The sequence below is a fragment of the Anomaloglossus baeobatrachus genome, chromosome 3 (assembly GCF_048569485.1).
Source record: "Anomaloglossus baeobatrachus isolate aAnoBae1 chromosome 3, aAnoBae1.hap1, whole genome shotgun sequence".
Taxonomy (NCBI): Eukaryota; Metazoa; Chordata; class Amphibia; order Anura; family Aromobatidae; genus Anomaloglossus; species Anomaloglossus baeobatrachus.
Window position 1 is genome coordinate 506,631,402 of NC_134355.1, and position 25,934 is coordinate 506,657,335.

Here is a 25,934-nt window from a genome sequence, read left to right on the forward strand (position 1 = left end):
GTTATGGGGAAATGTCACACCTTCATCTTCACCCACCACAAGTGGGCATTGGCGCCCGGGCCATATTCACCTTATTTGCCTCAAAGTGGAGCACTGGCAGAAGCTTGAAAGAAACATTCCTATAATGAGGATTCAAATAAACTACCTCACTTTCTCACAAGGTAGATGATAATTGTAGGATTGTTGGGGTCTGACTGCAAGGACCCCACTGATCTCAGGAATGGGGGTCCCAGAATCATCCATGTGACAATCAGAGAAGCTGGGACAATGACACAAGGGATAAGAGGGAACATGTACTGTCAGAATGGTGTAATGAGGAGACATAGATATATACAGGGGGAACATGTGATGTCAGAATGGTGTAATGAGGAGACATGGATATATACAGGGGGAACATGTGATGTCAGAATGGTGTAATGAGGCGACATGGATATATACAGGGGGAACATGTGATGTCAGAATGGTGTAATGAGGTGACATGGATATATACAGGGGGAACATGTGATGTCAGAATGGTGTAATGAGACAATATGGATATATACAGGGGGAACATGTGATGTCAGAATGGTGTAATGAGACAATATGGATATATACAGGGGGAACATGTGATGTCAGAATGGTGTAATGAGACAATATGGATATATACAGGGGGAACATGTGATGTCAGAATGGTGTAATGAGGAGACATGGATATATACAGGGGGAACATGTACTGTCAGAATGGTGTAATGAGGCGACATGGATATATACAGGGGGAACATGTACTGTCAGAATGGTGTAATGAGGAGACATGGATATATACAGGGGGGACATGTGATGTCAGAATGGTGTAATGAGGAGACATGGATATATACAGGGGGAACATGTGATGTCAGAATGGTGTAATGAGGAGACATGGATATATACAGGGGGAACATGTGATGTCAGAATGGTGTAATGAGACAATATGGATATATACAGGGGGAACATGTGATGTCAGAATGGTGTAATGAGGTGACATGGATATATACAGGGGGAACATGTACTGTCAGAATGGTGTAATGAGGAGACATGGATATATACAGGGGGAACATGTGATGTCAGAATGGTGTAATGAGGCGACATGGATATATACAGGGGGAACATGTGATGTCAGAATGGTGTAATGAGGTGACATGGATATATACAGGGGGAACATGTACTGTCAGAATGGTGTAATGAGGCGACATGGATATATACAGGGGGAACATGTACTGTCAGAATGGTGTAATGAGGCGACATGGATATATACAGGGGGAACATGTGATGTCAGAATGGTGTAATGAGGTGACATGGATATATACAGGGGGGACATGTGATGTCAGAATGGTGTAATGAGGAGACATGGATATATACAGGGGGAACATGTACTATCAGAATGGTGTAATGAGGCGACATGGATATATACAGGGGGAACATGTGATGTCAGAATGGTGTAATGTGCGACATGGATTATACAGGGGGAACATGTGATGTCAGAATGGTGTAATGAGGTGACATGGATATATACAGGGGGAACATGTACTGTCAGAATGGTGTAATGAGGAGACATGGATATATACAGGGGGAACATGTACTGTCAGAATGGTGTAATGAGGCGACATGGATATATACAGGGGGAACATGTACTGTCAGAATGGTGTAATGAGGCGACATGGATATATACAGGGGGAACATGTGATGTCAGAATGGTGTAATGAGGAGACATGGATATATACAGGGGGAACATGTGATCTCAGAATGGTGTAATGAGGTGACATGGATATATACAGGGGGAACATGTACTATCAGAATGGTGTAATGAGGCGACATGGATATATACAGGGGGAACATGTGATGTCAGAATGGTGTAATGTGCGACATGGATATATACAGGGGGAACATGTGATGTCAGAATGGTGTAATGAGGTGACATGGATATATACAGGGGGAACATGTACTGTCAGAATGGTGTAATGAGGCGACATGGATATATACAGGGGGAACATGTGATGTCAGAATGGTGTAATGAGGCGACATGGATATATACAGGGGGAACATGTGATCTCAGAATGGTGTAATGAGGTGACATGGATATATACAGGGGGAACATGTACTATCAGAATGGTGTAATGAGGCGACATGGATATATACAGGGGGAACATGTGATGTCAGAATGGTGTAATGTGCGACATGGATATATACAGGGGGAACATGTGATGTCAGAATGGTGTAATGAGGTGACATGGATATATACAGGGGGAACATGTGATGTCAGAATGGTGTAATGAGGAGACATGGATATATACAGGGGGAACATGTGATGTCAGAATGGTGTAATGAGGAGACATGGATATATACAGGGGGAACATGTACTGTCAGAATGGTGTAATGAGGCGACATGGATATATACAGGGGGGACATGTACTGTCAGAATGGTGTAATGAGACAATATGGATATATACAGGGGGAACATGTGATGTCAGAATGGTGTAATGAGACAATATGGATATATACAGGGGGAACATGTACTATCAGAATGGTGTAATGAGGCGACATGGATATATACAGGGGGAACATGTGATGTCAGAATGGTGTAATGTGCGACATGGATATATACAGGGGGAACATGTGATGTCAGAATGGTGTAATGAGGTGACATGGATATATACAGGGGGAACATGTGATGTCAGAATGGTGTAATGAGGAGACATGGATATATACAGGGGGAACATGTACTGTCAGAATGGTGTAATGAGGCGACATGGATATATACAGGGGGGACATGTACTGTCAGAATGGTGTAATGAGACAATATGGATATATACAGGGGGAACATGTGATGTCAGAATGGTGTAATGAGGTGACATGGATATATACAGGGGGAACATGTACTGTCAGAATGGTGTAATGAGGAGACATGGATATATACAGGGGGAACATGTACTGTCAGAATGGTGTAATGAGGCGACATGGATATATACAGGGGGAACATGTGATCTCAGAATGGTGTAATGAGGTGACATGGATATATACAGGGGGAACATGTACTATCAGAATGGTGTAATGAGGCGACATGGATATATACAGGGGGAACATGTGATGTCAGAATGGTGCAATGTGCGACATGGATATATACAGGGGGAACATGTGATGTCAGAATGGTGTAATGAGGTGACATGGATATATACAGGGGGAACATGTGATGTCAGAATGGTGTAATGAGGAGACATGGATATATACAGGGGGAACATGTGATGTCAGAATGGTGTAATGAAGTGACATGGATATATACAGGGGGAACATGTGATGTCAGAATGGTGTAATGAGGAGACATGGATATATACAGGGGGAACATGTGATGTCAGAATGGTGTAATGAGGAGACATGGATATATACAGGGGGAACATGTGATGTCAGAATGGTGTAATGAGGAGACATGGATATATACAGGGGGAACATGTACTGTCAGAATGGTGTAATGAGGCGACATGGATATATACAGGGGGGACATGTACTGTCAGAATGGTGTAATGAGACAATATGGATATATACAGGGGGAACATGTGATGTCAGAATGGTGTAATGAGACAATATGGATATATACAGGGGGAACATGTGATGTCAGAATGGTGTAATGAGGAGACATGGATATATACAGGGGGAACATGTGATGTCAGAATGGTGTAATGAGGTGACATGGATATATACAGGGGGAACATGTACTATCAGAATGGTGTAATGAGGAGACATGGATATATACAGGGGGAACATGTACTGTCAGAATGGTGTAATGAGGAGACATGGATATATACAGGGGGAACATGTGATGTCAGAATGGTGTAATGAGGTGACATGGATATATACAGGGGGAACATGTGATGTCAGAATGGTGTAATGAGGAGACATGGATATATACAGGGGGGACATGTGATGTCAGAATGGTGTAATGAGGTGACATGGATATATACAGGGGGAACATGTACTATCAGAATGGTGTAATGAGGAGACATGGATATATACAGGGGGAACATGTGATGTCAGAATGGTGTAATGAGGAGACATGGATATATACAGGGGGAACATGTGATGTCAGAATGGTGTAATGAGGTGACATGGATATATACAGGGGGAACATGTACTATCAGAATGGTGTAATGAGGAGACATGGATATATACAGGGGGAACATGTACTGTCAGAATGGTGTAATGAGGCGACATGGATATATACAGGGGGAACATTTGATGTCAGAATGGTGTAATGAGGCGACATGGATATATACAGGGGGGACATGTACTGTCAGAATGGTGTAATGAGGAGACATGGATATATACAGGGGGAACATGTGATGTCAGAATGGTGTAATGAGGAGACATGGATATATACAGGGGGACATGTGATGTCAGAATGGTGTAATGAGGCGACATGGATATATACAGGGGGAACATGTACTGTCAGAATGGTGTAATGAGGAGACATGGATATATACAGGGGGAACATGTGATGTCAGAATGGTGTAATGAGGTGACATGGATATATACAGGGGGAACATGTGATGTCAGAATGGTGTAATGAGGAGACATGGATATATACAGGGGGAACATGTGATGTCAGAATGGTGTAATGAGGTGACATGGACATATACAGGGGGAACATGTACTATCAGAATGGTGTAATGAGGAGACATGGATATATACAGGGGGAACATGTACTGTCAGAATGGTGTAATGAGGCGACATGGATATATACAGGGGGAACATTTGATGTCAGAATGGTGTAATGAGGCGACATGGATATATACAGGGGGAACATGTGATGTCAGAATGGTGTAATGAGGAGACATGGATATATACAGGGGGAACATGTACTGTCAGAATGGTGTAATGAGGAGACATGGATATATACAGGGGGGACATGTACTGTCAGAATGGTGTAATGAGGCGACATGGATATATACAGGGGGAACATTTGATGTCAGAATGGTGTAATGAGGCGACATGGATATATACAGGGGGAACATGTGATGTCAGAATGGTGTAATGAGGAGACATGGATATATACAGGGGGAACATGTACTGTCAGAATGGTGTAATGAGGAGACATGGATATATACAGGGGGGACATGTACTGTCAGAATGGTGTAATGAGGAGACATGGATATATACAGGGGGAACATGTACTGTCAGAATGGTGTAATGAGGAGACATGGATATATACAGGGGGGACATGTACTGTCAGAATGGTGTAATGAGGCGACATGGATATATACAGGGGGAACATGTACTGTCAGAATGGTGTAATGAGGAGACATGGATATATACAGGGGGGACATGTACTGTCAGAATGGTGTAATGAGGCGACATGGATATATACAGGGGGAACATGTACTGTCAGAATGGTGTAATGAGGAGACATGGATATATACAGGGGGAACATGTACTGTCAGAATGGTGTAATGAGGCGACATGGATATATACAGGGGGACATGTGATGTCAGAATGGTGTAATGAGGCGACATGGATATATACAGGGGGACATGTGATGTCAGAATGGTGTAATGAGGCGACATGGATATATACAGGGGGACATGTGATGTCAGATTGGTGTAATGAGGTGACATGGATATATACAGGGGGAACATGTACTGTCAGAATGGTGTAATGAGGAGACATGGATATATACAGGGGGAACATGTGATGTCAGAATGGTGTAATGAGGAGACATGGATATATACAGGGGGAACATGTGATGTCAGAATGGTGTAATGAGGTGACATGGATATATACAGGGGGACATGTGATGTCAGAATGGTGTAATGAGGCGACATGGATATATACAGGGGGAACATGTACTGTCAGAATGGTGTAATGAGGAGACATGGATATATACAGGGGGAACATGTGATGTCAGAATGGTGTAATGAGGAGACATGGATATATACAGGGGGAACATGTACTGTCAGAATGGTGTAATGAGGTGACATGGATATATACAGGGGGAACATGTACTGTCAGAATGGTGTAATGAGGAGACATGGATATATACAGGGGGAACATGTACTGTCAGAATGGTGTAATGAGGAGACATGGATATATACAGGGGGAACATGTGATGTCAGAATGGTGTAATGAGGAGACATGGATATATACAGGGGGAACATTTGATGTCAGAATGGTGTAATGAGGAGACATGGATATATACAGGGGGAACATGTGATGTCAGAATGGTGTAATGAGGTGACATGGATATATACAGGGGGAACATGTGATGTCAGAATGGTGTAATGAGGAGACATGGATATATACAGGGGGAACATGTGATGTCAGAATGGTGTAATGAGGCGACATGGATATATACAGGGGGAACATGTGATGTCAGAATGGTGTAATGAGGCGACATGGATATATACAGGGGGAACATGTGATGTCAGAATGGTGTAATGAGGCGACATGGATATATACAGGGGGAACATGTGATGTCAGAATGGTGTAATGAGGAGACATGGATATATACAGGGGGAACATGTGATGTCAGAATGGTGTAATGAGGAGACATGGATATATACAGGGGGAACATGTACTGTCAGAATGGTGTAATGAGGTGACATGGATATATACAGGGGGAACATGTGATGTCAGAATGGTGTAATGAGGAGACATGGATATATACAGGGGGAACATGTGATGTCAGAATGGTGTAATGAGGAGACATGGATATATACAGGGGGGACATGTACTGTCAGAATGGTGTAATGAGGCGACATGGATATATACAGGGGGAACATGTGATGTCAGAATGGTGTAATGAGGTGACATGGATATATACAGGGGGAACATGTGATGTCAGAATGGTGTAATGAGGAGACATGGATATATACAGGGGGGACATGTACTGTCAGAATGGTGTAATGAGGAGACATGGATATATACAGGGGGAACATGTACTGTCAGAATGGTGTAATGAGGAGACATGGATATATACAGGGGGAACATGTACTGTCAGAATGGTGTAATGAGGAGACATGGATATATACAGGGGGAACATGTGATGTCAGAATGGTGTAATGAGGAGACATGGATATATACAGGGGGAACATGTGATGTCAGAATGGTGTAATGAGGCGACATGGATATATACAGGGGGAACATGTGATGTCAGAATGGTGTAATGAGGTGACATGGATATATACAGGGGGGACATGTACTGTCAGAATGGTGTAATGAGGAGACATGGATATATACAGGGGGAACATGTGATGTCAGAATGGTGTAATGAGGAGACATGGATATATACAGGGGGAACATGTGATGTCAGAATGGTGTAATGAGGAGACATGGATATATACAGGGGGAACATGTGATGTCAGAATGGTGTAATGAGGAGACATGGATATATACAGGGGGAACATGTGATGTCAGAATGGTGTAATGAGGTGACATGGACATATACAGGGGGAACATGTACTATCAGAATGGTGTAATGAGACAATATGGATATATACAGGGGGAACATGTGATGTCAGAATGGTGTAATGAGACAATATGGATATATACAGGGGCAGAGGGGCATCAGAGGAACCGAGGCCCAGGGGAAAAGGGTATAAGCCACATCAGGGGGAGCCTGGCAATGTGCAAGGTGTGGGCTGAGCCCCTCACATCATGGCACCTCTGCCAGTATGGTGTAAGGTACATAGCAACTCTGCCACAAAAACCTGTGCCCATCACAACACACAGCACATACTGGAAGCACTGGGCACAGGCCCAGCCACAATGCCAGGAGCCAGACTGCCTCTTCTGCTAATAACTGACTGCAGCAGCCCTCCCTGCACATCACCTGCTGGGAATGCACCGCAAACCGGGGGCCCCGGCCTCACTTACCGGAAACAGCGGCGATCGGTGCTCGTGTTATTCCCTGACCCACGCTGTACACATAGACCACACTGGAGCAATCGAGCTGAATCGAACAGACCCGTGTAAAGGAAGGCAGAGCAATCGATAAGCGGCGCTGTGAAATAGGAACAGGACGTGTAGTAGATCATCACAGGCAGCAGCTCTGTCTGCACCAGTGTAACAGCACCGGCGCTCCACAGTGCAGCGCCAGCACGGTCCTGCAGCGGGCACGGTCCTCCCCGCGCTCTGCCGGGCTCCGTGCATAGGTCCACCGTGGTCAACACATGGTTACACAGAAACACACGTCTGCTGCACCACCCGACCGTGCTAATGACCGGACCACGGTCTACCACATCCACAATGTCATATCGGTGTGTTGTGTATTTAAATATGCACGTGTGCAGAGAGATATATACATGTATACACACATACACTTCCTAGTGTGTCTCTATCACATAACTGAAATACAGTACAGGATTACAGGTCTCCATGATCCATCCACAGCAACAGTGGCATAGCATTGTGTGAAATATATACATGTGTACTACTGACATCACACCTGCAAGTATCTATATAAATGGATAAATAAATATATATATATATAGATAGATAGATAGATAGATAGATAGATAGATAGATATGCATATACACATGTATGTATATATATATATATATATATATATATATATACATACATACATACAGCATAAACTATCCTACAATCCGATGCCCTGAACATTTATACAATTACGGCCATATATATATATATATATATATATATATATATATATAAATATATATATATATATATATATATATATATATACTGTATATACTGTATATACAATATATATATATATATATATATATATACATGTAAAATAACAGTATATATAGTAGATATAAAATATGCACACATATTTATATCTATATCAGGTAGTAACTTGGTATCTGAAAAAAACCTCAATCTTTGCTTTCATTCATTTCTACAAATAGTAGAGCTTTCTGTTTCGTCTCCAGGGATTAGGCTTTTCCAGTCTCCATCCTTACAAGGTGTATAGATATTTCTCCTTGTATACTACAGTGTAATAATAATATGTGATCTATTGTGCTGCATCCTGATTCTTGGCAAATTATTAATAAATGATACTTCTATAATGAAATGTTTATGCGATGTCCAATAACTGTCTGCTGCTATACTCATTATTCTAGATCATCGCATCATTATTGGATATTTCTAATATGTTAGTGTAATCTACGGCACTCATGTTATATAAAAGGAAATATAGTATAAATGAACACACTGTCCTCATTGCCAGAATCACATTATATGACAGCAGCAACAAAAGCATTTCGGTTACAATTTAGATGTGAAACCAAAGATCATCACCAAAACATAATCAATACACAAAATCAATAAGCTGAGGTCTTGTAGGCTAATCCCTCCAACACGAGAGGAGCGAATATAATAAGGATCATTAGAAGTGACATACTGCTCTATAGTGTCCGCCATTATACATTTATATCAGTCATTAGTATGTGATATGGGCATTATCCATTATCAGTCATCTGGGATTTGTATTTTTGATTATTCTATCACATGTCGATTATTCACTATTCTATTTATAGTATTTGTAATGCGTGTGTTATATATATATATATATATATATATATATATATATATATATATATATACGTGCTTGTGTGTATATGTGTGTGTGTGTGTACATGTGTGTGTGTGTATATATATACATATCTGTGTGTCTGTGTATATATGTACTGTATATAGATAGATATCTGTGTGGAAATATATACATGTGTGTGTATGTTTGCACACACACACACACACACACATATATATATATGTATGTGTGCATACACACACATACACACACACATATATATAGCTATATATATGTATGTGTGCAAATATATGTGTGTATGTGTTTGTCTGTGTGTACATATATATATATATATGTACATATAAATATATATTTGCGTGTATATATATATTTATGTGTGTGTGTGTGTGTGTGTGTGTGTGTGTGTGTGTGTGAGTGTGTATACATGTTCTTCTTTATTTTAATTTATATATATATATATATATATATATATATATATATATGTATATATATACACACATATATATATATATATATATATATATATATATATATATATATATATATATATACATGATTACCAATACAAATACTGTACAGTAATGAATTGCTCATACACATTTTTTTATATCTATCTGGATAGAGAGAGAGAAGTTTAAAAGAATAATTATTGTATAGTATTTCCATTTCTGTTGGTAATCCTTATATTTATGATTCATTATTATAGAAAATTCAATTAAATTTGCTCTGAAATTCCAGTAAGGAGAAGAGGAGCCTGTTACTCCCAGTTCCATGTTTTTATGTATGATTGATGATAAGTTGGTGACTTCTCTCTGTGGTCTCTGCGGACAGTCCTGGGTCCCATCAGAGCAGCTGAGAGGAGAGGAGGTGAGTGATGTCTCTATCTCCCCCTCCCCACAGGCTCGGCTGCAATCGGCTCTGTTCGGACAAAATCGGTGTTCATAGTCTGTTCCAGTCAGCTAGAACAAAATAACCCAATTCTATCTATCTATCTATTCATCTATCTATCTATACATCTATATATCTATCTATTATCTATCTGTTTATTGTGTTTATCTATATATTCATCTATCATCTATCTGTTTTTCTGTCTTTCTTTGTATCTATCTACTGCATCTTACTATCTATCTATCTATCTATCTGTTATCCATATATTTATCTATATATTTTTCAATCTGTTTATCTCTCTATATGTTATCTATCTAGCTATCATCCACCTCTCCATCTATTTCTTTTTCTATTTATCGCTATTCGTATCTATCTATATCTAGTTCTTTCTTTCTCTTTCTTTCTTTCTTTCTTTCTTTCTTTCTTTCTTTCTTGTGGCGTTTCATATATATTTCTACATCTATATACGTTGAATATAAGTATTACTATAGTATAGATGTATATACAAATATAGATTTTACATCGATATTGTATATACACACCCACATATAGTTACACTTTGAACTTGTCTCCAGCTTTCTTGGTTGCTCTCTATAGGACTGCTTTCTGCCTGCATATACTTCTCGGTTTCCAGGCTGGGATCCCCTAGTCCTAGTGTCACTATTCATACATATTCTTCTGTGGTTGTTACATTTGGAGGGGTCAGAGGGGGAGGCTGAATTCGAACAGATGGAGTTGTTGGAGTTACAGACAATTAATAATAGATGTGTGCTGACTGTATGGATCTATTCCTTATACTTCTTATTGGGGATGGTCTCACACCCTGGGCTCCTACTAATAACAGTGTATTAATAATGTCATGTAATCCTACACTAATAGCAGCAGGCATTACAGCAGCTCCTCTATCTCCCTGCACACAGGGATTCGTTTCATCAGACACGTTTTACAGATTTTTAGTTGTCTAATTAGTCAGCTATAAAATAAATCATCAGTTGTAATAACACTATAATACTATAATACATAATAATAATAATAATAGCACTAATAATACTAACAATAATACTAATACGATTGGGTTATCCATCAGATCTGCAACAAGTGAACTAATATTTCTTTATGTAAATATTTAGGTTTAATCAATAAAATACATAATTTTCAGATTCCTGTCTTATAATAACGTGTTTTTTTTGTGGTGAGACTGAGCTTTTATGGGGCCAATAATGTGACCTGTCCCTGGCCACCAGGGTCATTAGCCCTTTGCCCCCATTTGTTATATTTAACCTACTGAGTGCTGGAGGAGACCATAGAAAATGATGTATAATGTGTCAGGAATTCTGTAGTGAATCCTAGGGGTGAAGTGGACCCCACCGGGAAGGGGGGGGGGGAACAGGCAGAGTTCCTAAGTTGTAGAGATCTGCCAGCCTGCCTGTCCCCTCCCATAGCCCACCCTCTCCCCTGTGTGCTCCTCACTCTGGACACAGACCAGGGGCTGTAAGGAAATTAAAGAGGGCTCGTGGTGTGGACTAGTGGCCAATAGCAGCCGGGCCCAGTGCTGTGCAGGGACCCGCACTGGGAAGCTGCAGGGGAGTCGGGGGGATCTCTCCTACTTATTACAAGGGGAGGACAAGGGGCCGGCGCTGAAAGTATAAATAGTCCGACTTCAATAGCTCATCCCTGTGTGATGTGTGTGGAGTGCTGAGCACTGACTGGGGGGCTCCCAATATCTGATCATCAGCACTGAGGAGCCTGGAAGGAAGACCAGCCGCTCCTCAGCGCCCTACTATGGAAGAACTCACTGCCTTTGTGTCCAAGTCGTTTGATCAGAAGATAAAGGAGAAGAAGGAGATGATCACTTACCGGGAGGTTCTGGAGAGCGGCCCGGCCCGGGGCAAGGAGCAGGCCTGTGCCGAGGGGCTTCGGGAGGACGGGATCCCGGTGACCCGGGGGATAGCAGGGGGTGGAGGAGGCGGCGGAGGAGGTGGCGGCCGGTCACCGGTGCTGGAGCTGGAGCTGACCGCAGAGAGGATCCGGGACAGCGGGAGCCCCAAACTGACAGAGGGTAAACTGCTCCGTTATCTCATCTGTGTGCATCATTCCTAGGTGTCTCACTATCTAATATATACATTGTATACACATACTCGGATGGATGCTGAGCCTTGCTCTGCCGAGGTCCTGAACTCTGGATATGGAGTCTAGATAGATGGATAGAGATATTTACTGAAAACTAGAATGTTATATACGAGTTAGAAAAGTTCCCCGATGGCCCAAAGAAAAGTCCCAGCGCAATTTACAGCTGTATATAGATGCTGAGAGGGTGGACATGAATAATTTACAGCACCATATGTGCAGAGTACACCGCCTGCACTCAGTAATGACAAGTGTCCGTACTCACCACCTCCTATCATAGTGCTCTGGACAATTAATATATGTGCTGAGTACACTGACTGCACTCAGTCCTCAGTCCGACCTCCCGACCTCCTATCATAGGTCTCTGGACCATTAATATATGTGCAGAGTACACCGACTGCACTCAGTAATGACAAGTGTCCGTACTCCCCACCTCCCATCATGGGGCTCTGGACCATTTATATATGTACTATATATATATATATATATATGTATATATATATATATATATATATATATATATATATATATAACACCGACTGCAATCAGAAATGCCAAATGACCGTACTTCCCACCTCCTATCATAGGGCTCAGGACCATTTACATGGGACAGATATGATGATGGGAACTAGAGGAATGATGCTGCAAGGCTGGAGATAGAGTCCAGAAGTATCTACAGAAGCGCTCCCCAGAATTAGAATCATTAATTTGCTGGACTGTGTATAAGAATTAATGTCATTGTTGTTATTATTAGTAGTAGTAGTAGTAGTAGTAGTAGTAGTAGTAGTAGTAGTAGTAGTAGTAGTAGTAGTAGGAGTATCAATATAATAATCATTACTAGCTCTAGTAATGATATTATTCAGTGATTGCACCGCACACATTTAGGTTCCCTTTATTTGCAATAACTAACAGTGCATCATACCTAGTGATACACAATATTAACAGAAATCACTTTCATTATAATAGCAAACTTGTTTTTAAATAGTAAGAATTATTATAGCAATATGTTGGTTATTTAATAATATTTTAATAGGCATAAGATAAATATATTGTGCATGCTAGACATAGAATATTCAATAAATGTATTATGTTATGATTCGATTTCCAATTATTATTTTTTACAAATTCAGATATACAAAAAGATAGACAGATAGATAAATAGATAGATGAATAGATAGATAGATATATAGATAGATAAATAGATTTAGTATAGAAAAAAATGAAGCAGCACAAAAATGCTAAATAATAATAAAAAAAAACCCAGAAAAAACTATAAACGGTGCAATCCTCCTGGTACAACAATGCCATGGCTTGAGAAATGTTCTGTGATGGGACTGATACGTCGCCACATGGGATAAAAAAAAGATTCATATTTTATATGTACTTATGGAGTGCTGCCTCTTTATATTTTTTTGTAGATAAATAAATAAATAGATGGAAATCACGTCAAGTGCATATATCTCGGTGTTTATTTTGTATATAAGTAATGAAAAGATTTGTTATTAATATTATTAGTAGCAGCTAATACTGATAATTGATTGGGTGCAAAAATGAATGAGCAAAGCTAGATCTGATGGGACCGTCCAGACTGTGCATAGAAGAGAACATATATGATGATGTGATGCATTTGTATAATCAAATCTCTGGACAATGCAGGGATTTGCCTATCACGACTGGCACAGGATATGTTAGGATAATAGGTTGGCACATAGGGCAACTCCCGGAAATCATTTCCTAAACAAATGCTGAGCGACCGGCAGTGTACACAGCTGTGCACACGTGTCAGCACACACTGCCTGCACACACTGCCTGCACACACTGCCTACACACGTGTCCGCATACTGCCTGCACACACACTGCCTGCACATACTGCCTACCACGTGTCTGTACACTGCTTGCACACACTGCCTGCACACTTCACCTATGTGGCACTATTACCTTATCATCATGCAGGACAGGGGATTGTCCAGTGATAGTTATTTTTTAAGACTTTTTCTAAGTATTTTTTTGTAACATTCTAAGATTATGCTGATGATTTCCTTCCATCACAACCCCAACGTGATGACCATAATGTCACTTCTCAGTGGATATAAGGACAAGATGACTCCAGTGTTTGCAGCACATGCAGATTACCACTACAGTCACCTATATTAAGGAATTATATTGTGAAGAGTAGAATTGTTCTTCTTCTTTCTCCACCATCACCAGGGATATATTCTCCAGTCTGTACATATAACTCCTTGTGTCACTACCTGGAAGTGACAGTTCCTGATCAGGGACACTTGTGTGCAATGGATAACTACTAGATATTGTACTGTATGGTATAGTGCAGAGTTTCTGTAGGACTGATAGGAGACGTCAGGTGTGTGCTGTATAGAGTATATGGGGGAGGGGGCTTCTGTTTATAAGGTCAGGGTCTCATCACCAGTGTCCCCACATTATGCAGTGTCCCCAGATATGAAAGAACGCAAGGAGGACATGAAGGTTCTGGAGGAAGAGGGACAGACAAAGATCAAGCAGAGAAGGAGCCGAACCAACTTCACCCTGGAGCAGCTGAACGAGCTGGAGAGGCTGTTTGATGAGACCCATTACCCTGACGCCTTCATGAGGGAAGAACTGAGCCAGAGGCTGGGGCTGTCCGAGGCCAGAGTGCAGGTACAGTCAGCAGCTCGGCCACACCGCTCACATACAGTCTGCCCTATAATGTCCGAGGCCAGAGTGCAAGTACAGTCAGCAGCTCGGCCACACCGCTCACATACAGCCTGCCCTATAATATCCGAGGCCAGAGTGCAGGTACAGTCAGCAGCTCGGCCACACCGCTCACATACAGCCTGCCCTATAATGTCCGAGGCCAGAGTGCAAGTACAGTCAGCAGCTCGGCCACACCGCTCACATACAGCCTGCCCTATAATATCCGAGGCCAGAGTGCAGGTACAGTCAGCAGCTCGGCCACACCGCTCACATACAGCCTGCCCTATAATGTCCGAGGCCAGAGTGCAAGTACAGTCAGCAGCTCGGCCACACCGCTCACATACAGTCTGCCCTATAATGTCCGAGGCCAGAGTGCAGGTACAGTCAGCAGCTCGGCCACACCGCTCACATACAGCCTGCCCTATAATGTCCGAGGCCAGAGTGCAAGTACAGTCAGCAGCTCGGCCACACCGCTCACACACAGCCTGCCCTATAATGTCCGAGGCCAGAGTGCAGGTACAGTCAGCAGCTCGGCCATACCGCTCACATACAGCCTGCCCTATAATGTCCGAGGCCAGAGTGCAGGTACAGTCAGCAGCTCGGCCACACCGCTCACACACAGCCTGCCCTATAATGTCCGAGGCCAGAGTGCAGGTACAGTCAGCAGCTCGGCCACACCGCTCACACACAGCCTGCCCTATAATGTCCGAGGCCAGAGTGCAGGTACAGTCAGCAGCTCGGCCATACCGCTCACACACAGCCTGCCCCATAATATCCGAGGCCAGGTGCAGGTACAGTCAGCAGCTCGGCCACACCGCTCACATACAGCCTGCCCTCTAATGTCCGAGCGCAGAGTATAGGTATAGTTAGCAGCTCGGCCACACCGCTCACATACAGCCTGCCCTATAATGTCCGAGGCCAGAGTGCAGGTACAGTCAGCAGCTCGGCCATACCGCTCACATACAGCCTGCCCTATACTGTCCGAGGACAGAGTGCAGGTACAATCAGCTGCTCGGCCACACCGCTCACATGCAGCCTGCCATATAATGTCCGAGGCCAGGTGCAGGTACAGTCAGCAGCTCGGCCACACCGCTCACATACAGTCTGCCCTATAATGTCCGAGGCCAGAGTGCAGGTACAATCAGCAGCTCGGTCATACCGCTCACATACAGCCTGCCCTATAATGTCCGAGGCCAGAGTGCAGGTATAGTCAGCAGCTCGGCCACACCGCTCACATACAGCCTCCCCTACAATGTCCGAGGCCAGAGTGCAGGTACAGTCAGCAGCTCGGCCACACCGCTCACACACAGCCTGCCCTACAATGTCCGAGGCCAGAGTGCAGGTACAGTCAGCAGCTCGGCCACACCGCTCACATACAGCCTGCCCTATAATGTCCGAGGCCAGAGTGCAGGTATAGTCAGCAGCTCGGTCACACCGCTCACATACAGCCTCCCCTACAATGTCCGAGGCCAGAGTGCAGGTACAGTCAGCAGCTCGGCCACACCGCTCACACACAGCCTGCCCTATAATGTCCGAGGCCAGAGTGCAGGTACAATCAGCAGCTCGGCCACACCGCTCACATACAGCCTGCCCTATAATGTCCGAGGCCAGAGTGCAGGTATAGTCAGCAGCTCGGCCACACCGCTCACATACAGCCTGCCCTATAATGTCCGAGGCCAGAGTGCAGGCACAGTCAGCAGCTCGGCCACACCGCTGACATACAGCCTGCCCTATAATGTCCGAGGCCAGAGTGCAGGTACAGTCAGCAGCTCGGCCACACCGCTCACACACAGCCTGCCCTATAATGTCCGAGGCCAGAGTGCAGGTACAGTCAGCAGCTCGGCCACACCGCTCACATACAGCCTGCTCTATACTGTCCGAGGCCAGAGTGCAGGTACAGTCAGCAGCTCGGCCACACTGCTCACATACAGCCGGCAAACTGAACCCCTATATGTGTCTGTGTGGGCATATCACGATATAGTCGTGATAGCGAAATAGTTTGCAATTCCAATATTAATATTATTATTATAATTTCTATTACCCCCCTATACATTCTTATCTGTACTCGATTTCCTTATATTTTATGACTGCAGAATTCTTCACTACTTTAAAAGGAAAACCGATTAATTTATTTAACATTTCTAATAATTCTACAGATCTTCTTAACTTCAGATATTTTGTCCCTTGTTTTATGTGATATCCCCTCATTTATCAAATGTTTTACGCTAAAACCAAAGCCCACCACCCATAACAATAACGCTGCGGTGTGAAAACGGATTTATACAGGAGCGTCTGCACATCCGACTCTCATCAGCTCCAGCCAGTCTGCTGCTCACAAAGCAGCTTTAATGCTAGAGACAACGGCCTCATTTTGTTGCTTATTTATTTATTTATTTATTCTGCGGCAAATACAATGTCTCATAGGAGGACGGCGATAATAGGAATAGGACGGGACACGGAGAAATATTCGGGCGCAATTTTGTGTAATGCTTGTCGGTATAGTTGTGGCTATAGCGCCAGTTCAGATGTAATTTTTGGGAAAAGATGAGGATCCTGTCATTGCTCGTAGAACACTGACATATTCAGAATAAATCAATTATGTATGCGACATTTTCTTTGAATATTTGAGCAAATTTATCTAGATCTTGTACTCATTGTAATACTGTGATATCATCTATATTCATCTATATATCTATCCATCTATCTCTACGTTATTTATATATCTATCCATCTATCTCTCTATTATTTATCTTTCTATCTTTCCATCATCTATATATCTATCCATCTATCTCTACGTTATTTATATATCTATCCATCTATCTCTCTATTATTTATCTTTCTATCTTTCCATCTATATATCTATAAAAAAAAAATCAACACTCCAATTTCCAATTTGTTTAAGCATAAGGTTCTGTTGAGGAACCAAAACGTTGGCACATGGGCTAATAAAGAGTGCTCCACTTTTTTGCACAACCAAATTGGAGTGCTATCCCCCCCCAATTTGCATGTCATTGGACACATGGGTATGTCTGTCTGTCTATCTATCTATCTATCTATCTATCTATCTATCTATCTATCTATCTATCTATCTATCTGTCTGTCTGTCTGTCTGTCTGTCTGTCTGTCTATCTGTCTGTCTATCTATGTCTGTCTTTCTATTATCTATCTATCCATCCCTCTATCTATCTATCTATCTATCTATCTGTCTTTCTATTATCTATCTATCTATCTATCTATCTATCTGTCTTTCTATGATCTATCTATCTATCTATCTATCTATCTATCTATCTATCTATCTATCTATCTGTCTGTCTTTCTATTATTTATCTACCTATCCCTCTATCTATCTATTTATCTATCTATCTATCTATCTATCTATCTATCTATCTATCTGTCTTTCTATTATCTATCTGTCTTGCTATTATTTATCTATCTATCCCTCTATCTATCTATCTGTCTTTCTATTATCTATCTATCTGTCTTTCTATTATTTATCTATCTATCTATCCCTCTATCTATCTGTCTGTCTTTCTATTATCTATCTATCTATCTATCTATCTATCTATCTATCTATCTATCTATCTATCTATCTATCTATCCATCCATCCATCCATCCATCCATCCATCTATCTATCTATCTATCTATCTATCTATCTATCTATCTATCTATCATCTATCTATCCATCTATCCCTCTATCTATCTATCTATCTATCTATCTATCATCTATCTATCCATCTATCCCTCTATCTATCTATCTTTCTATCTATCTATCTATCTATCTATCTATCTATCTATCTATCTATCTATCTATCTATCTATCTATCTATCTATCTTTCTATCTATCTATCTATCTATCTATCTATCTATCTATCTATCTATCTATCTATCTATCTATCTATCCTATCCCTCATGTAATTTCTCCACCTATGTGACTATGCTCATATATTCAATGTGTCCATGTGCACAGATTTCTTAAGGGAAGCAATGAAATTATCATAATAATGAGACAATTATGCAGCTCGTGTTATTGTGTAATGCACAGAGGAGCCTCCTTATAGGATCTGTGACTAATAACTTGTCGCACTGTGCCCTATGGAACTTGATTCTTCTTCCCCCCCCCCAATTCTTTATAACGTTATGATATATATATATATATATATATATATATATATATATACATATCTTCGCATTGTTGCAACACCTGTGTATATAGAGGTGCAGTTTGTATATTTGAGTGATTTTATTTTACAGCAAAATTTACATTTATTCCGGGTTTTTTTTAGGTCTGGTTTCAAAATCGGAGAGCGAAGTGCAGAAAACAAGAAAACCAACTCCATAAAGGTACATTAAGATAAGAGCATTACAATCTTCCCTGTAGTCGGGTCTGGAGCTGTTCATTCTACAATGATGTAATAGGAGGTAGCGCAGAAAATCTAAAGAGCAGTTTGTAATATCTCTATATAGAATCTCTGCGCTGTTTATATATGACATATATGGAATGCAAGTTTATTCACTGTTGCACAATAAACTGTTGAATTTTCTTCCATTTGATATAATTAACCCTTCTTGTCTCAGTGACCCGTGCACAGCAGAGCTCAATCAGTGTAATGTCTGTGCTGAGATGGGGCACTGCTATAATAGAGACCTCTACATATCCAGGTGGTCTTCTGCAGATCTGATCTTGCTCTGATAGAAACCTCTACAGATCCAGGTGGTCTTCTGCAGATCTCATATTGCTCTGATAGAGACCTTTGCAGATGCAAGTGGGCTTCAGCAGATCTGATCTTGCTTTGAGGGAGACCTCTGCAGATCCAGGTGATTTTCTGCAGATCTCATATTGCTCTGATAGGGACCTCTGCAGATCCAAGTGGGCTTCTGCAGATCTGATATTGCTCTGATAGAGACCTCTGAAGATCCAGATTGTCTTCTGCAGATCTGATCTTGCTCTGATAGAGACCTCTGAAGATCCAGATTGTCTTCTGCAGATCTGATCTTGCTCTGATAGAGACCTCTGAAGATCCAGATTGTCTTCTGCAGATCTGATCTTGCTCTGATAGAGACCTCTGAAGATCCAGATTGTCTTCTGCAGATCTGATCTTGCTCTGATAGAGACATCTGCCGATCCAGGTGGGCTTTTGCAGATCTAATATTGATGTAATAGAGACCTCTAAAGATCCAGGTGGGCTTTTGCAGATCTAATATTGCTATAATAGAGACCTCTAAAGATCCAAGTGGGGTTCTGCAGATCTGAAATTGCTGTAATAGAGACCTCTAAAGATCCAGGTGGGGTTCTGCAGATCTAATATTGCTGTAATAAAGACCTCTAAAGATCCAGGTGGGGTTCTGCAGATCTGAAATTGCTGTAATAGAGACCTTTGAAGAGCCAGTTGGGGTTCTGCAGATCTGATCTTGCTCTCTGATATTTTCAGGAGTTCTTATAGGAGCAGGGAGCCAATTTGAAGCTTGTCGTGTAGCACCTTATGTCAACGTGGGAGCACTGAGGATGCCTTTCCAGCAGGCAAGTACATTATCTCCTACTCTGTGTGATACTTGTCCTAGGTCAGATCTTTGTGTGATACTTGTCCTAGGTCAGATCTTTTTTGCTCTTCATCATAGTGTGCCCATGTACAGACAGGCTGGAGATAGAGCTGTGTGCTATCCAGAAATAGCCAGTGAAGGAGATTGACAGATTCGTGCACTGTTTATATAATGGTTCCTCTGAAAGCATGTTTGTTAATATTTAATAAAGTGACTACATGCAGCTCAATTATACAATGACATCACTGCAAAGCAGAGATGTGACTCCAATGTCAGGACACAAGTGCTCACACCAGGGGTCCTGTCCTGTCCCTGCCCATCACTTTTACAGCTGGCATCAATAAGATGCAATCATTGTTACTGCCAGTGGTCAATCCCAGCACAATCAATGCTTAATGTAGGTGTATGAAGTATTTAACAGTCCATAGCCCAAGAGTTAGAGAAGAAATCAATCTGTTTTATCCATGTGTTTTTCCCTCCAGCTCATTTTAGACACAATCTATATGAGTCTAAATAAAGCAGCGCACTGCTGAGCTGTGTAGTATATAGTGCAGTGCAGTAAATTGCCTTTTTATGCTCCAGTTGTATTGTAGAGAAGGAGCAAATTACCTAAGTATTTAAATGTGGCATTTTATATGTTTTGATCTTATTACTAACTCCCCCCTAAGGGGATATTCATATCTAGCAGATTTGTGGCAGACATCTCTGCAACTAAAAATAATATCCATTTATTTGAGTGAGGTTGTTTCTGTATAGATTCCTGCAAGCACCATACAGACCAATGGGACTGCGCTATTATAGTTTAATTTGATTTTTACACATATATATAAATTGCTAGTTCTGGTTGCTGACAAGTATCAATTATAAAACATGTTACTGCCATTACATTACTTAGACACACCCTTGTGACGTGTGGCCAATACATTTTTGGCTTTTTTAAAGGATCTAAATTTAGTTTAGTTTCTAAGAAGGCAACTAACCATATTATATGAATAATTGAGCAGTGTTATCATTTCTAATCAGCACATTTGCTTTAAATAGAATACTGTCCCTTTAAATATTTGTTGCACTTTGAACTGGACAGAAACCCCTATGAGAGGACTGGTTTGACAAATGAGTTACACTAATTAATTGCTATTAATTAGATGTAGTTAGATTAAATCTTTTAGCCCTTTCCCTTAATATAAACTGTTGAAACTCTCAGGCTAAGTTCCCACAATGAGGATTTGGTGCATTTTTCAGCCATGTATTTTAATTTTGCAAAAAAGCAACAATTTGTATCAATTTGTAGCAAAGTGGAAATCTCATGTCCACTGTGTTTTTTTTTTAATATTGCGTAAACGAACCTACATTGTGTTTTTGAAATGGGCAATTTTTTATCTGTGGATTTTCCTTATCTCATACAAATCTATGAGGAAAACTTGTAAATAAAATGCGTATATAGAAACATAGCAAGTTATTTTCTGTTTCTATATATGCATTTTATTTACAAGTTTTCCCCATAAATTTGAATGAGATAAGGAAAATCCACAGATAAAAAATTAATATATTCAGTGGAAACGCACTAAACATGGATGTAATCCGCACATGATGTTATAAATGACGTTTTCTAGAACCTAACAATAACTATAACAATAATATATTAATAAGTATAAACAAAGCATTTTTATTTAAACCATGACATAGCAAAAGAAGAAAAGATAAAAAAAACAAGTTAAAATGCATGTAAAAAACGACATAAAACATTATGAAAAAATTAAAATAAAAATGCAAGGAATCTAATTTAGTTAATTAGTGCGGAATTGCTGCAGAAAATCTGCCGTGTACCAAATTCTCATCATGGGAACTTCGCCTTAGCACACAATGATATGAATGGCGCATAATTCCAGGTCTTCATCATACGATGTTCTTGCGCAATTTTCTCTCATAGAGTGAATATTACACAAACGCTTGGATCCAGTGTTATCTTTTGAATGCTGGACTTGCAACAATAGAGAAAAGTGATATTTTATTATCTCTAATAATTGAATTTATTTTTTTTTATGTTTTAGACAATCTTACCATCCCCATGGCAGCTATGGGTTAACAGAATATGCTGCATTCAGTACTAGCAGATTGTAGTTTTTTTTAATGCTTTGTTATTTTTTTTTTCTTCTTGTGGCTCTTGCTTGCCTGCAATACTATTTTGTAGGATAGTCATTGCAACGTGCCATCCTTGTCCTTCCAGGTTCAGGCACAGTTGCAGCTGGACAGTGCTGTGGCACACGCTCATCACCACCTACACCCTCATCTGACAGCGCACGCCCCATACATGATGTTCCCTGCTCCACCCTTTGGTCTCCCGTTGGCAACGTTGGCGGCAGAGACGGCGACGGCTGCGTCAGTAGTGGCTGCTGCTGCGGCTGCCAAGACAACAAGCAAGAACTCAAGTATTGCAGACCTCAGACTGAAAGCCAAAAAACATGCAGCTGCTTTGGGGCTGTGACTGGCAATGCTTGGGGCCTCCGATTATGGGGTCCCACAGACTCTACCCTAAGTTCTTTATTTATGACATGGTCTCAATCACAGCCAATCCCCCTTTAAATCCAGGAATGGATAAAGAGGTCATAACTCATCTGATGAAGAGGCTGCCGTAGTCTTGAATGTTTATATATCAGAAAACTTTTTTGAGACATTGGTCCTCCATATGGTATCAACACCTACAATACACCTTCCACTTGGACCAAAATGGCTTCTAAGACCATGTACGTATGGACACTGAGACCACAAAGACAAAGCACTAATTATATTTCTTAAATAATCTATATATTAGAATTTTTTTATGATGATGTGTGTGAAATTGGGGGATGGGGTGCGCACACATTTTGTGCTGTGGAGCTTAAAAGAGAAGAAAAGTGGAGAAAAAAATAAATAAAATAAAAATAGATGAGATCTATTAATCAAGGGCAAAATAAGAAGAAAGAGGTTTGGAAGTTCCCAAGTTTTAACACTGACCCTTTTGTGCAAAGTTCACTTTAATACAAGGAATACTACAAGAGAGGCGGGCCTCCTTGTGTATCATCTTCTGGATCCCCCAACCCTTCTGGAAGAATGACTAGAATTAAAAATAAAGACTATTTATTTGCTTATTTCCTGTAGCAAAATGTAATACTGACTCTGCAACAAATTCCTGGTTTGCATGTATTTTTTTCCCTCTCATTTCATTGATGCGGTTTCTTTTCACTTAACCATTATCTTTCTATTTAGCTGGAGAAAAAAAAAGATATCTTGCCATCTGCCGTCCTTAAGAAGTAAGACAGCATACGACCCATAGTCATCTCACTTAACCCTCTGTTTACTAGAGGCACCCGCGCCAAGTTGTGTTTTGGTGACATATCTATGTTATCTGGTCCTTAAAAGGTTTATGGACCGAATCTTTTTATTTTACTAGAAATCATGAGATATAATTTAACTCTTTACATCGGCCAGGAGTGTACTGTATTAAAGAGGAAATTTAATGCACAGCCCATGCTAGCCTTCGGCTACATGTAAAATATGTTAATACACATGAACAAAATTTATTTTGGTTACATTGTGACTCGATAGTTACTTGTTAGCTTTTTCTTTTCAGCAGAGGTGTATTCTATTCACGTAAATTGTGATCCTTATTTTGAATACATATAGATATTTAATGTGGAAGTGGCGATTGTAATTACAGTTTGCTAGCAAACACAAATTGGAGATTTGAGCGAAGGGGTGGGGGTGGGGAAGAAAAGCTCTCCTTGAAATGAACTCTGACGGGCGGGCTTTGTAACTATTTGTTCTCCATGAAAACAAGTTATTTATATATTCCATTTTTCAGTGTGCTTTTAAGTTATTTTACACTTTGTATGTTGCTGCATAACATTTGATGTTGGTACAATATATTTTAAAAGAAATCACTCAGGTTTATTTCATCTCTGTTAACCACTTTTGGCTACGTAATTTCAAATACAAAACTTGTCAAAACTTTATTAAAATGCTAAGGTTTGTTCTTTTTTTTCATCGTTGTTGAATGGTTGGGAATAGTTTTTATTTACTTAGCACATAGATGTCAATTGTTATAATATTTCAACATAAAATTTATTTAAGAAGATTACATCCACCATCTGGAAAATTTAGATAGTCATCCTCACTTATATTTGGGATATATTCTGCATGTTTATTTAATATGGAAAAACAAGACATGGCGAGTAGTTATCAGATATCCACAAGAAAATAGTAAAAATGACAGTGGCTTATGGTGAAGTGCATATATATACCACTGCGCAACCAGCTCTGTCCTCACCTATTGTACCATCACCCATTCCCTGTAGACTGTGAGCCCTCGCGGGCAGGGTCCTCTCTCCTCCTATACCAGTCTGTCTTGTACTGTTAATGATTGTTGTACGTATACCCTCTTTCACTTGTAAAGCGCCATGGAATAAATGGCGCTATAATAATAAATAATAATAATAATAATATATATATATATATATATATATATATAATAAATTATAATAATAATATATATGTATACTGCTCAAAAAAATAAAGGGAACATTGAAACAACATGATGGTATTTTAGTGTTCCCTTTATTTTTTGTGTGCAGAATATATATATATATATGTATATATATATATATATATATATATATATATATAAAAAGTATATTTACATTAAAATTTGCTCACTAAAAAGACACGTCCCCCGTTGACACCTTTTGTAGTACGACTTTGTGAAATCGGCAAATTCTGAATTAGTTGATGGATCCAATTTATTTATTTGGGACAAACTGCTACCACGTTGCAATATGTAAAAGACACTATACAAAAACACTAACACAAAGTGATAAAAAAAAAAATCTTAATTCTTATAACAAATGAACATATCATTTTTCCTAAAACTAAATGGTAATGTAATTCTAAAAATAATTAAATTTATAGTTACCTATATTTTTTAGATTCCTGGTCAGAGCCTTAATGCTGCTAAAGCTTTACATCTACGAGCCATCAAGTGAAAAAACAAATAAAAAAACAGATAAAATATTTTAAAACTAATATAAACTACCTGCTAACAATAAAACCAAAATAAAAAATGAGTCAAATTTAAAAGAAATGGATTTATAAAAGTAAAAAAATGCAGCAAATTAAAAAGAATG

General features: G+C 40.3%; 2 protein-coding genes across 5 annotated transcripts in view; one reads left to right on the plus strand and one right to left on the minus strand.

The window, feature by feature from the left end:
* The window catches only part of RSRC1 (arginine and serine rich coiled-coil 1), a 434,403-nt gene extending 422,046 nt beyond the window's left edge, over nucleotides 1-12,357 (minus strand). Inside the window, exon 1 of one of the 2 annotated variants that reach the window (XM_075340693.1) lies at nucleotides 12,276-12,357. The gene's annotated coding sequence lies outside the window, so the exon portion shown is untranslated. Of the gene's footprint in view, nucleotides 1-7,875; nucleotides 7,983-12,275 lie in introns of those variants that run through there. The other variant, XM_075340692.1, reaches the window with a different exon arrangement.
* On the plus strand, nucleotides 11,904-25,192 carry SHOX2 (SHOX homeobox 2). 3 transcript variants are annotated; one of them, XM_075340696.1, is made up of 5 exons: nucleotides 11,904-12,477; nucleotides 14,992-15,200; nucleotides 19,521-19,578; nucleotides 20,667-20,755; nucleotides 22,827-22,957. In XM_075340696.1, the coding sequence occupies exons 1-5, from the start codon at nucleotides 12,201-12,203 to the stop codon at nucleotides 22,884-22,886; spliced, it is 693 nt and encodes a 230-aa protein (XP_075196811.1). In that variant the 5' UTR covers nucleotides 11,904-12,200; the 3' UTR covers nucleotides 22,887-22,957. The 3 variants fall into 3 exon arrangements, with proteins under 3 accessions (XP_075196811.1, XP_075196809.1, XP_075196810.1); XM_075340694.1 differs by lacking the exon at nucleotides 22,827-22,957 and adding an exon at nucleotides 22,967-25,192 and having other exon boundaries at nucleotides 11,905-12,477; XM_075340695.1 differs by lacking the exon at nucleotides 22,827-22,957 and adding an exon at nucleotides 23,003-25,191 and having other exon boundaries at nucleotides 11,907-12,477.
* The last annotated feature ends 742 nt before the right edge of the window (nucleotides 25,193-25,934 follow it).

Excerpts from the sequence above, each read along its gene's own strand:
- SHOX2 (XM_075340694.1), top strand. The coding sequence starts at position 12,201 with ATGGAAGAACTCACTGCCTTTGTGTCCAAGTCGTTTGATCAGAAGATA. Across the intron at positions 12,478-14,991 it reads GAGCCCCAAACTGACAGAGG|TGTCCCCAGATATGAAAGAA; the intron begins GTAAACTGCTCC and ends CACATTATGCAG. Across the intron at positions 20,756-22,966 it reads TGAGGATGCCTTTCCAGCAG|GATAGTCATTGCAACGTGCC; the intron begins GCAAGTACATTA and ends ACTATTTTGTAG.